Below are 13,269 nucleotides of genomic sequence, written 5' to 3' on the forward strand. Positions count from 1 at the left end.
TAGTTTGTATTTGGTTATGGTGCGTTTGTTACACTGTGTGAAGACACAAGGCGGCTTATGTATTTAGACATGTGTGTTTTGTAAATGATATTTTAGAGTGTTTTTTTATTTGAACACCTGAAGTCTTAGGATATCAGGGTTCAAGGTATAATCACATATGAATTAAAAATGTATGCTTATGTATTAACATTATAGTAGACCGTGTCTATGGGAAAAAGGCTTCCCGAAAGAGGAAGCATGTAAATGCTGCAAATTCTAAACTTGTGGAAGACACACAGACGTGTACGGAAGGTAATCCAATTAATTTTATAGTGGTGTGTGTGTGTTTGTGTGTGTTTGGCTGCAGTATGTAAGGATTAATGTTATAATGTTTTTATGTAGATTTACAATTGTTGGGAAAAGCAGAACATGTTGAGGGTCAGCCGAAAAGAAAGCGTTTAGAGGTGGATACGCATGGTACGTGATTTATGTTTGCTTAGCAGCTTTAAGGCTTATGATAGTTTATTTTTTATTTTTTATGGGTTTTGTATGCTTTAGAAGGAAACAATTAATAGGATTTATGAGCTTCTTTGGTTATAAGGAATCATACTTATGTTTTAGTTTTGTAAACATGTATCTGATTATGTTATGCTTAATTTTTTAGGGTCTAGGGTTGTGAAGAAGTCTAAAGGATTAGCACATGGTACCTCTGGATGGCAGGCCGCCGATCGTGTGAAAAAAACAGGCCAGACCTTAGAGCATTTTAAGGGGATTTTGAAAAGGACCTATTCAGGGGACAGCACGCAAGGTATGTTATTTATGCTTGCTAGCTTTAAAGATTAAAGGTTTATAAAGGTATCTAGGGGATATATTATTATAGGTGTTTATTTGATTTCATTGTTTTAAAAGGAAGCATGTATTAGGTTATAGGATGGTGTATGTTTATAAGGAATAGGCTTTTGCTTCGAGTTTGTAATGTTCTTTTAATTATGTTTATTTTTAGGGTCTAGTGTTGCGCTTACGCCCTTTGCGGTCCCACCAACGACTCGTGTGAAGAAAACAGGTCAGCCCTACACAGAACACTTTAGCACAACAAGGGAGGGGGGTTATCAGGAGTGTTTGGGGCTCCAAAAATGTTTAAAAAACTCTAAACTAAGTTTGAAAAAAGATGTACGGTTTAAAGGGGTTCAACCAGTTTTAAATATGACTAACTGTGAAGCTGTGGAAGATCAAAGTACTCAGGTAACTCCGGCTGATCCCCCTCAGGTCCGGTCTGTTAGATGTGATAAAAAAACAAGGTCTCGTGTAAAGGTTATACCACCTATAGACCCATCAGCTAATAGAGCGCCGCTGGAGAGAAGAGGTTGTGGCGATATTACCCCGTCTAATGTGTTTTCCTCTTTAAAGGTAGTAGCCCCTTTAGACCCAATACAGGCCGTCGTTAGGGCACGGTCTCCTGATTATGGATACTGTACACCGCCCCATACCTATTCACCCACAATCCCCAGCAGTGAGAGGTATGTTGATATTCCCCAAAATTTAGAACCAGCGTTGGAGGTACCAGGTGTACCAATAGCCCCTGATTCTGAAAATGTTATAATAATTATAGACTCCCCTATAAAAGACCCTCTTGGAGATTTTCCTGCTTTAGACCCAATACAGGATACCATTAGGCAACAGTCTCTGGATTGTGGAGATTATTCAATACCATATACGTGTTTACCTACAAGCCCCAACAGTGAGCAGGGTGCTGATATTTTCCAGAATTTGAAACAGGTCCCTTTGGTACCAGATATACCAACAGCTCGTGCTTCTGAACCTGTTATAATAATTATAGACTCACCTGTAAAAGAGCCTATTGTAAATCCACCTCTAAAAGAGCCTGTTGTAAATCCTACTGTAAAAGAGCCTATTATAGTTAACTCAGACTCCCACATAAAATTAGCTTGTGAAGAATTTATATATGCCTCTGTTATTTGTAGGTTAAATGACCCCCCTAAGCCGTTAGATCTTTCAAGCACAGGGCCAAATGGTGTAAACAAACGGATGTGTGCAGTGAACAATTTTCAGAAGCTTGATAATAAACCGTTGTCTCCCCGACATACTTTTAAACATGTTAACACATCAGCCGCCCGGGTGACGGTTCCCTGTTATAAAAGGGGTGACACTGCTAAGCGATTATTTGATGTAGATGTATTAAATAGTGAAAAAGGAAAACATTTACCAGGTATACAGAAGAAAGTAAACTTAGGCTGCCAGAAGTATAGATTAAAGCAAAAGGGTACTAAAAAAGCTTTAATTGATACACGTCGAGGTGTTTGTAAGGCCAAACACCTTTTGTTTAAGATAAAATCTAAAACCAATGTACTGGCCCAAGACTATAAAAAGCAGTCTTTAAAAAATAAAGCTAGGGCTGTTCCAAATCAGTTGACAATCCCTATAACAGCATTAAGGACGGTGTTAGGTCCTGGGAAGTCCACAAATGGTATAGATGTAATGACATCCCCTAGCACCATAGGGTATGGTTTGGAAGATGTGCATACACCCCCTAAGCCTGTAGACATACCACAATTATCTGTAAAAGGTACAAAGGCCTTGCGTTTAAAATGGCTTCGCTCGAGGAGACAGAGGAAAATGTTTTTGAAACGCTTAAAAAAAGCAAAAGCTATCATTACCCGCCGTGCAAAGAAAGATTTAGATCTTCACTCTCCAGATACACCTGACACGTCTGATACAGAAACTGTTTTTTTACAGAGTTTGGGAACTTACCATCATGATATACCAAAATATAAAAGTGTTGAATACTATGAAGTTTTTCGTTTTATGAATCTAGATAGAATAACATCAACAGGTCACGCGCTATTACTGATAACAGAATCGGTTGAGAGGCTTGTTTCCCACATTTTGGAATCTGCTGGTCCTAATGACTTTGTCCAGATCCGTTTAGACAGTTCTACTTTAAATAGACCTCTTTTTACCAGACGAACCCACCGACAGGTGTTTGATGTTTTAGAGTTTTTAGAAAACATTGGCCGTTTGCTACAAAGTAAGGCTGAGCTTCTTGTAACGGAACCCTTAAGAATTGTAACTGTGGTTGTTAGATCTAGAGAGGGTGGCGTGTACAGGCCATTAAAGAAAACACTCTACAGTATGATTGTGGCTAAGAAGAAGCGTTGGCTTTTGGATTTTAACTATGGGGACTTAAATATATGTATGGCTGCTAGTATCATAGGTCTGCTGGAGCCTAGAACTGTTACTGACGGTTACATACAAAGAAAGGCTTTAGAGGTCCACCAGACTCTGGGTATACCCCCTGACGTCATGGTTGGTTTTAATGAAGTGTGTCTATTTGAAGATTACTTTGGGGTGCCGATCAAAATTTTGTATAATGAAGATCGGCTTTGGAAATATTTTCCCCAGGGTGACACTTCTAATAAAAACACTGTCTACCTTTTACATCATGAAAAACACTATTACGGCATTTTAAACCTACAAGCTTTTCTAGGGGTAAAGAATTTATGTCCTTTTTGTTGTCACATATACAACAATCGAATGGCTCACAAATGTAGATTACATTGTCACATGTGTCAAAGAGATGGGTGTCTTGTGTTGGACGAATCAAAGTTTAAATGTCCCAAATGTAAAACTTTTGCCCGGTCTGAACAATGCCTTAAAAAACACATTGAGAAAGCAGCGCAGGGTTTAGCCCAATGTTATTTGAAAACAGACTGTGTTTCATGCGGTCGCTTTATAAATGTTAATCATGAATGCCGTGGTAAAATTTGCCCTAGATGTAAAATTGAAGTTGTTTCAATGGAGGACCATTTGTGTTACATGACCGTTCCAAAAGATGTGGCTAAAACTGAGGATTACATTGTGTTTGATATAGAGTGTATGCAAGAGACAGGCATACACGTCCCAAACTATGTTTATGCCAAACATTTGACGGGTGATAAGACGTGGTCCTTTTATGGTATAGACTGCATTAAGCGTTTTATTACTAATTTCTTGGATGAGAAATTTAGGGGGTATAGCTTTCTGGCACACAACAGTCAGGGGTATGATTCCTTCTTTTTGATACATGAAATGATTAAAGAACGAGTAGCAGTCAAACTGGTTATGAATGGTGCAAAGCTAAAACTTTTAGAGGTAATACCCTTTAAAATTAGGTTTATTGACAGCTTAAATTTTTTGCCTATGAAGTTAAGTAAGTTGCCTAAAGCTTTTGGATTTCCAGGGTCGAAAGGTTATTTTCCGCATTTTTTTAATACCCAGCAGAATCAAAACTATGTAGGTCCTATTCCTCCTGTGGAGTGCTATGGTTCAGAATTTATGATGTCTGAAGAAAAGGAGGCATTTCTAAAATGGTACTCAGAGGCCCGTAAAGATGTTTTTGATTTTAAGAGGGAGCTAAAAAGGTATTGTCACGAAGATGTTAATATTTTGAGAACAGCCTGTAACATTTTTAGAAACGGTATCATTGAGCTAACCCGAAAGGAGCACATTTTAAAACCCAATACTCCAGAGGAGTTAAAATATGTGACGTATGTTGATCCATTCACTTTTATCACGCTAGCTAGCATGTGTATGCATATATATAAACAACTGTTTCTTGAGCCTGAAACAATAGCTCTAGTGCCAATCGACTTGTATCATGGAAAACAAAAACGTTTTTCTACCCCTTCTATACAGTGGTTGATGTACTTGTCCCATCAAGATGGTATACCTATACAACATGCCCTGCGTGGAGGGGAAAAAAAGATTGGTCCCTATTTTTTAGATGGTTATGCGTGTCTAAATGGGGAGGAATTGGCCTACGAATTTAACGGTTGTTTTTTTCATGGGTGCCCCCGATGCTATAAGGAAAATGACTATAACACCATGATGGGCTGTACTAATGACCATTTACATAGAAGAACACTTTTAAAAAAGAATTTTCTTGAAAACAAGGGTTTGCGCGTTATTACACTTTGGGAACATGAATGGACAGATATGCTAAAAAATGATGAGGGGCTAAACATTTTTTTGAAACAAACAAATCTACCAGAACCCTTAGAACCCCGTGATGCTCTCTTTGGGGGAAGGACTAATGCTGTTAAACTTTACCACGCGATAGCTCCTGGTGAAAAGATACATTACTTTGACTACACCAGTCTCTACCCCTTTGTTAACAATTCAAAACCATACCCGCTAGGACACCCCCAAATTATCTATGAAGATTTTGGAGATGTTAAACAATATTTTGGACTGATTAAATGTCAGGTGTACCCCCCTAAAAAACTTTATTTCCCAGTGCTCCCTCAAAGAGTTTCTGGAAAACTAATGTTCCCACTTTGTATGACTTGTGCCACTACAAAACAAACTGAGAAATGCACACACAGTGACGAGGAACGCTCTATTACTGGTACCTGGTGTACTGTTGAGCTACAAGTGGCCTTACAGAAAGGATACAGGCTGGGTAGAATTTATGAAATATGGCACTTTGGGAAAGCTACAGTAGAGCTGTTCACAAAATACATTTGTCTTTTTCTTCGAGACAAACAGGAAGCGTCGGGTTACCCTGAAAGTTGCAAGGATGATGAATCCCGACAGTGGTATATAGACGAGTATTACAAACACCAAGGGATACGGTTAAGACCCGAGTTCATTGAAAACAATCCCTCTAGACGTCAGTTAGCTAAACTGTGTTTAAATTCCTTATGGGGTAAATTTGCACAAAGAACCAACCTTCCAAACACAACCATTATAACGGACCCCGAAGAGTTGACCGCTTATCTTTTTGACCTGGGCTATGACATTTTAAGCTTACAGTTTATAGATGAGGAAACAGCGTGTCTTTGCTGGAAGTATGCGAAAGAGTTCCCAACGTGCTCCAACAACATAAACATTTTTATTGCATGTTTTACAACAGCCCACGCCCGTTTGGAGCTTTATAAAGTCATGGATGCCCTCCAAGAGCGTTGTTTGTACCACGATACTGACTCTGTTATTTTTGTCAGCTCACCCGGTGACGAGGACCCACCCCTGGGTGATTATCTAGGTAATTTAACAAGCGAACTAGCTCCGGGAGAGCACATTGTAGAATTTGTTTCTGCAGGTCCTAAAACCTATTCTTATAGGACATCCAACAGCGTTGTCTGTATGAAAGTAAAGGGTATCACTTTAAATGTTAGCAATAGTATAAAAATTAATTTTGATAGTTTAAAGGAGCTGGTGCAAGAATACTCTTTAAACAACATAACCAAAAATATCACAGTTCATCAACCTTCAATAGTGCGTAAAAAGAAACAATGGGAGATTAGCAGTGAAACGCTGCAAAAAACCTTGAGGGTAGTATTTGATAAGCGTGTGCTTACTGCTAATTACAAAACATTACCCTATGGTTATTGAAAAGGGAACAACGTATACGATGGATACCCGGTTACAACACCCTTTTTCATGCGTGTTAGCGGGACCTTCTAGTTGTGGTAAAAGCTATTTTATGAAGCAGCTATTAGAAAACGCACCCTCTGTTATGAATACCATTCCTGAAAATGTTATTTGGTTTTTTTCTTGCTGGCAGCCCTTGTATAATGAATTGGCATCTAAAATACCACATCTGAAGTTTGTGGAGGGCTTACCAAATTCTTTGAATGACGACCACTTGCTACCACCAAATCTTGTTAATATGATTATTGTAGATGATCTTATGATGGAAGGAGGGCATAGCTCGGAAATCGAGAAAGCTTTTACACAATACTCACATCACAGGAACCTTAGCATTTGCTACATTGTTCAAAATTTATTCTACCGCGGAAAGGGCAACCGCTCCATAACATTAAACGCCAGCTATATAGTGTTGTTTAAAAACCCTAGAGATAAACATCAACTAACCGTCCTAGCGAGACAGATGTACCCGGGTAATACCCGTTTTTTTATGGAGGCTTTTGAAGACGCTACCTTAAAACCTTACGGTTACCTCTTGGTGGATCTAAAAACAAACACTTTAGAAGACTACAGATTGAGGACCGGTGTTTTCCCTCCTGATATACCCGTGGTTTACGTACAAAAGACGTCTAGAAAACCACAGTGAAAAACAATCTTTCCTCATTAGCGACGACGACCAGCTACCATGACGGCCCGTATACGTAGGAATTTTGCTCTTCTTAAAATGCTAGTAACAGCTCCACCCCAACAACGGAAGGCCATTTTGTGCTCAGCCTCTGATGATCTAGTATCAGCTATAGCAGAGATTGCCTTCAACACTATAAAAGGTAACGTTCCGTTATCCACCCAGCAACTAGGCGTTTTAAAAAAGAAAAAAACCCTCCTTAAAAAGCTGAGTAACAAGAGGTCGTCTATAAAAACCAAAAGAAAGCTTCTAAAACAATCTGGGGGTTTTATAGGGGCACTCCTAGGTTTGGCATTGCCTCTAATTACCAGGCTTTTAGGGGGTGGTTAATGGAGCATGCCCAAAAGATGTATTTGGTTGACAAACGTCAGTTGGAGGGTATAAGTACCCCGAAGCGGGAAGAAGCAGATATCCGAAAATCAGCCACTTTAAGGCTTGACTCTGAAATGCAAGAGGTTTTAAAGCGGCATGATTTATCAGACTATGATAAAGTGGGGCTCTATTCAACTATTCTACAAAAATACTTAACATACTTTAGACAGGTCGAAAATGAGAAAAATAAACTGATGTTGTACATGCCCCCCGAAGACCCTTCAATTAGCTCTAAGCCCTCCCTATCAACCTCTGCCCCGGATCCTATCGTAATGGAGGTTTTGGACACTATTAACCCCCGTTATCGGAAAAATGCAGAACTGTTGATGAACAAAATGGGAAGTGAAAAAAACGTGGCAACATGGAACAACAAGGGAGAATTTATCTATAAAGGAACAGTTGTTAAAGGATCAAATGTTCACGATTTAGTTCGCAGCATTACCAACCCTCAGGCTTTTGGAAGACACACAAAACCTCGAGGTTGGGACCTGTTTATGCAAGCAGCTGCCGATGTGAACCTGCCCGCAACTTTAATTGGAAATATGGGACATCGCGAACTGTTGGAAAATTTAAAAGACTCTGAGATCAAACCTTTAACAACAGCTATTGAATCATCTGAAATGTCAATAAAAAAAAGAAAAAAAAATAAAGCTAGTAAACGAGCCTCTTGGTTTAACGTGTAACCTCATTTTTTCTTTAACAAAATCTTTAACCGTTGTAAAATATGTATATACATGCATATCTTTTTTTTTTTTATTTTTTTTTTTTTTGTATTATTTTTTTTTTTTATTTTATTTTTTTTTTACTATTATTACTTTTCCAGTCTGCAAAAAAAATAATAATAATTTCATTGCAATAAAAATATTATTCATACTTTCAAAGGCGTTATGTCTAATCATTTTGATCATGTCTAACATGTTTATATAATATTAAATAAATGAAAAAATAAGACAAAAAAGACTGTTTCAATTAAAAAGAAAATGTGTTTATTTATATGTGTACACAATTTAAGGTTTAGTAATAAGAGTACATTTTTGCCAACGATCAAAAACATTTACAGGGGATCTCCGAAAGCTGTTCTTATTCACAAAAGCAGTAACCATGACATCATTTTGCCGGAGGTCCAGTGAATAGGTGTGCATAACCCTTATCAGCGAGTGTTTCTCAGACATGTTAGATACAAAGTAACAGGAGTGCTGGCCACACGTGATGTCTTCAGGATGTTGCACAGGTGTTTTATTATAATGTATAACGGGTGCTATATCCTTCACATAGTCCAGGATAGCGCCTTTGTATATGGGGTGGCTTGGGAAACACCCCAGGCTGTCAAACACTGTTATTGTATCCTTGTTTATAAACATACCTATCCAATGGGTGCCTTCCTGATCATGGGGATCGGTGTTCGCCACAAGACTAATGGGTCGCTCATTACTTATGTCTCTTGGAAGGTTATCACATGAATACACACCCTTGAATGTTTTCTTAGCGTGTTTGTCTTTACTTAGAAAACGTTTGATCTGGTAAGTATCCATTACATGTCGTACAGGACTTGTCGTTGATTGTTGAGTTCCATAACCGAGTCAAATAGAGCCATAATAATTAGATTCACCGTGTTGGGTAAATTTGCAGCAAAGCGTACTTCTATGCGTAGATTACCATTTCTAATAAGATTATAATGGCCGGTTGATGTATTATCAGGTCTCAAATCAAAAGCTAAGAGAGTATAACCCCCATCATAATCGTCCCGGGGTATCACAAAACCTTTATCATGCAGATGTTTACCGCTGATGGAGACAAGTCCCAAATACTCCCTAATTGTATTTTTTTGTTGAAAACTGGGACTGTAGGCTTTAGAAGGTATAACGACCCCGTCTTTAAAAAGCGCTGCGTAGTTGATGTTGTAATGTTTAAAATTAAAAGGGTTGCTGGCGTAAGCCCCGGAAAAAGCTGTGTTGTCCACAAAACCAATGATGATTATTTTCGGTAACTGTCCAAGGAATAAGTTATCTTGACTGGCGACACGGCTACCCGCTGGAACACTGAAAATTTTCAAAGATGTCCGCTCCACCGGATATTTTAAGTTTGATACTTGTAGAGCATCAGCATGAGCTAATCTGACCGTGGGCGACACATTCACCCTTTTAATAAATAAACTAGCTGATACTATAATCAGCTTGTAGGCTTCAGCATCATCGCTGTTGAGGCAAAAAGCATCTTTATTTCTAGAAAGTTTAATTTTCAGATCAACGCCGTTTACCATTAGTTTCTCCTGGAAAAATAGATCGGAGTGTAAACGGCCTAGTAAATCAAAATTTCTGCTCCCTCTGGCATGTGTAGCTCTTTTTATAAAACCGGCATTAGCCCCATCTAGAGCATAATCCTCCATATGGCCTGCTGTGTCCTTATAGAAAAGCCCTGCTGTAAACTGAGTGTCCAAAGCGTCATTACTGTAGTTCAAAATGCTTTCTATATAGGCCCTGTACGCATACATGTTGTCGCTCTGTGTAATCAGCCGGTCGCCTAGCGTAATATCCACTTGATTAAAGAGGGTAGCCACAGGGTAAGCAATCGTAGCAACTTTAGCCGTTGCGGGGATAGCTGATCCATCAGCTTTTGTTATTTTACAAGTGAGGTAAAGTAACGTGTCATTTAAATCCAGATACATCTCTGTTGAGCCTGATATATAAAACTCTATAGGTGCTAGCGGAGATAGTGCAGCAAGGGGCGCCACTTCCATGAAAAAGCTGTTTTCAATGCTCGTTTGTGTCGGGGGTACAGCAAACAGATCGAGTTCAGATTTCACACATTCCCCCGACGCACAATGGATGAACGCCATCTTTTAGAAAATATTAATGCCGGGGCTGTTTTTTTTTTTCTTGACCGATCTGTTCTTGCGAGTTCTTTTTCTCTTCTGAGCCGTTTTTGTTGCTGATCCTAGTTTTTTATGCATTCCTGGAGGGCCCCATCTGTGTACTGATTTCCTTTTTCTTTTGTTTGTGTTGTTTTTCACATAAACCAGCCCAGAACCCTCTTGCGGTGGTTGGTTAAATCGATTTGCGATGGATGTTGTAGCCGTAGACACCACATCTTTAGCAATATTTGTGGCTGCTGTTTTCACATGTGGTTTGGCTAATTCAAACCCCTTTCGTAGAAACGGCATAGCCCTTCGAAAGAGGCTTCTAAAAATACTTCCGAAACCCGTACCATACATAACGGGTGCCCCTTGAAAGTAAGGTTGATTGCCATAACCAGCTTGTCGGCGGTAATAATCCCTATAAACGTACGGCTCCCCATAGTTTTTCATAAATACCATGTTTTTAATAGTCTTTTTCGCGCCTAGGACGTAGGTGTAGTTTCACTAGGACCTTCCCGTATTTAAATGACACCAACTCCCCCTGATCATCCCTTATCTGTATATTGATGGTGTCAAAATGACTCTTAGAAACCGGTATATAATCAGGTTTAATATATTGTATATTAACAATGCCATTATTTTCACCTTTCACCTGCGCTGTTCTCATTAGCGGGGCGTACGAGTCACCGACCCTTTGATATTCTACTATATCACTGTAGATCATAAGACTGTAAAATCCCCCATCAATATCAGCACGTGTTTTGTCCAAATCTTTAGTACTTTTTACATGTTGAACGGTTCCCAAAACACGAAAAAGTTTGCCACTACATATAAACTCGGTGGTAAGATCCGTCGATTTTAGAAATACTTTTCTCTGCACCTTATCCAGAAACAATTGTATATCAGAATAGCGTTCAATGTTTGCGAGACTTTTATTGATAGCCTCCAACAAAACTTGTATACTGCTGTAAAATCCATGAGGAAAACTGGCGTGTAACAGCTCAATAGGACCTTCACGTTTGATGGTAAATTTGGCCTCTCTTCTAGACACAGTGTCCCAGGTATGGGGGTATTGAATCTCCATTAGACCCGCTTCCCACAATCCTTGTAAATCAACGGGTTTAGCCATTTTAACACAATAATTTGATATTTCATTGTTTGGGAATGTATCGTGAGAAGCGTTACTGGGTAAGGTGATATAAAATCCACTGCTTTCCATCTTCTCAGGGAGCGCCTTTGCTTTGTAGATCCTTTAGAGATGAAGCACTAACCCAACTGTTAAATTTCTCAGGCCACCCTGTCCATTTTACCAGACTTTGTTTTTTATTTCCTTTACCTTTACTCTGAAGAATTTTCTCAACCCTATAAAACCGTTGGGGCTCATTGGTGACCTTCTGTAACTCTTCGGTATAAAAATTACCGCTCACACCATCACCATCATAATCAACCAGCTGATAGATGTAAACCCCCTCTTTCACAGTTACTTTGGTCACTATAAATATTTCATCCGTAAATGATTGCTGATAACCCTTTGTAAAGACACCTTTAAGCTTAGAAACTCGGACATGGTCCCCCACGCGCAAGGATGGTTTCTTGACCTTCTTCGTTACCATGTCAGCGTACAAGTTTTTCCAAACAGTTAAAGAATTTTCAGACGTTACAGAATTTGGAGTCATTTTTATAGAGCGATGATAGCTATGGTTGTACGCCTCTATGAAACGTTGTAATACATCCACATAACGATGTGTATTCTTTGCTGTAAAATATCGCCAAATCTTAGATTTTAAGGTTCTATTAAAGCGCTCAACAACAGCCGCCTTAACTTCGTTATACGTTACAAAATGATACACTTTATGTTGTTTTAAAAGATTTTGGAAGGGTCTATTTAAAAACTCCTTACCAGCATCTGTTTGTAATTTTACAGGCACCCGGCCTTTGCTAAAAACATGTTTAAAAGCTGCCGTCACTCTTGATCCAGTCTTATCCTTCAAAACTTCGGCAAAGGCGTATTTTGATAAAATATCAATAATCGTCAAGATGTACTGCGCCCCGTCGTTCTGCTTCCCATAGGTCCGCATATCCACAATATCACCCTGCCATTGTTCGTCTATTTGGGAAACCACTGTTCTTCTTCTGTTAAAACGTTTTCTAGCATTTTTATGAAGACTATATGCCTCTTCACCAGATAACCATTCCTTAACAGCTCCGCGTGAGATAGGCTTCTTGTCCTGTTGTAATTTTTTATAAAGAGCATCAACACCCCCATAACTGCCAACACCGCTTTCATCATAATAGCTTTCATGCATGCTTCAATAATAGATGTTCACCGCTGAAACACTTCAAAAAATAAACAAAGGCATAATGGTTGAAAGATGATTTTATTACAACTCTTATACATATAGCGTCTGGCACAACGTGACCCTTTTTGATATTTTTTCTGCAGCCTTATAAATAGCATTATACAAAACTACCCGTTCCCCCCGCATATAACTCTGTATACATAGAACACTTGAGGCATTTAAAAGTTCATACAATTCGCGATCCTGTAAAACGTATCCTTTAATGCTAAAGTAATGTTCATACAATTGCTCCAACAGCTGCTGTAACACCTCTCTAGGGTGTAAATATAAAGAACCCACATCATATTTGTACAAATGCCAGTATTCATCCAATACCGGGAGCCATGTGTTGGTACATATGTTACCTATACACATCAAACTTTTACAAATTGGCTCTGGTCGGGGGGTAGGTATCTGTAGATATTTCAGGGTATCTGGGGCAATTTCCGATATCCGCTCTTTCAGCATAGCGTATAACAGTTTTTCCACACATACACGGCCCGGTTTCAGTTTAGGATCCACACGCCTTGCTGGCCCTTCAGAAATCTTATCCTAGAAACAAATATACACATATAAGAAACAAAACTCTCTTTATTTCTCCTCTCTCTTTAAAA

At 38.9% G+C, this 13,269-nt stretch overlaps 1 protein-coding gene across 1 annotated transcript; it reads right to left on the bottom strand.

The window, feature by feature from the left end:
• Positions 1-8,993: 8,993 nt before the first annotated feature.
• Positions 8,994-10,298, bottom strand: LOC138505124 (uncharacterized protein F54H12.2-like). Its single transcript, XM_069625419.1, has one exon. The coding sequence runs from the start codon at positions 10,296-10,298 to the stop codon at positions 8,994-8,996; it is 1,305 nt and encodes a 434-aa protein (XP_069481520.1).
• Positions 10,299-13,269: the final 2,971 nt, after the last annotated feature.

The sequence above is a fragment of the Ambystoma mexicanum genome, chromosome 11 (genome assembly GCF_040938575.1).
Source record: "Ambystoma mexicanum isolate Mex_15411 chromosome 11, UKY_AmexF1_1, whole genome shotgun sequence".
Lineage (NCBI taxonomy): Eukaryota > Metazoa > Chordata > Amphibia > Caudata > Ambystomatidae > Ambystoma > Ambystoma mexicanum.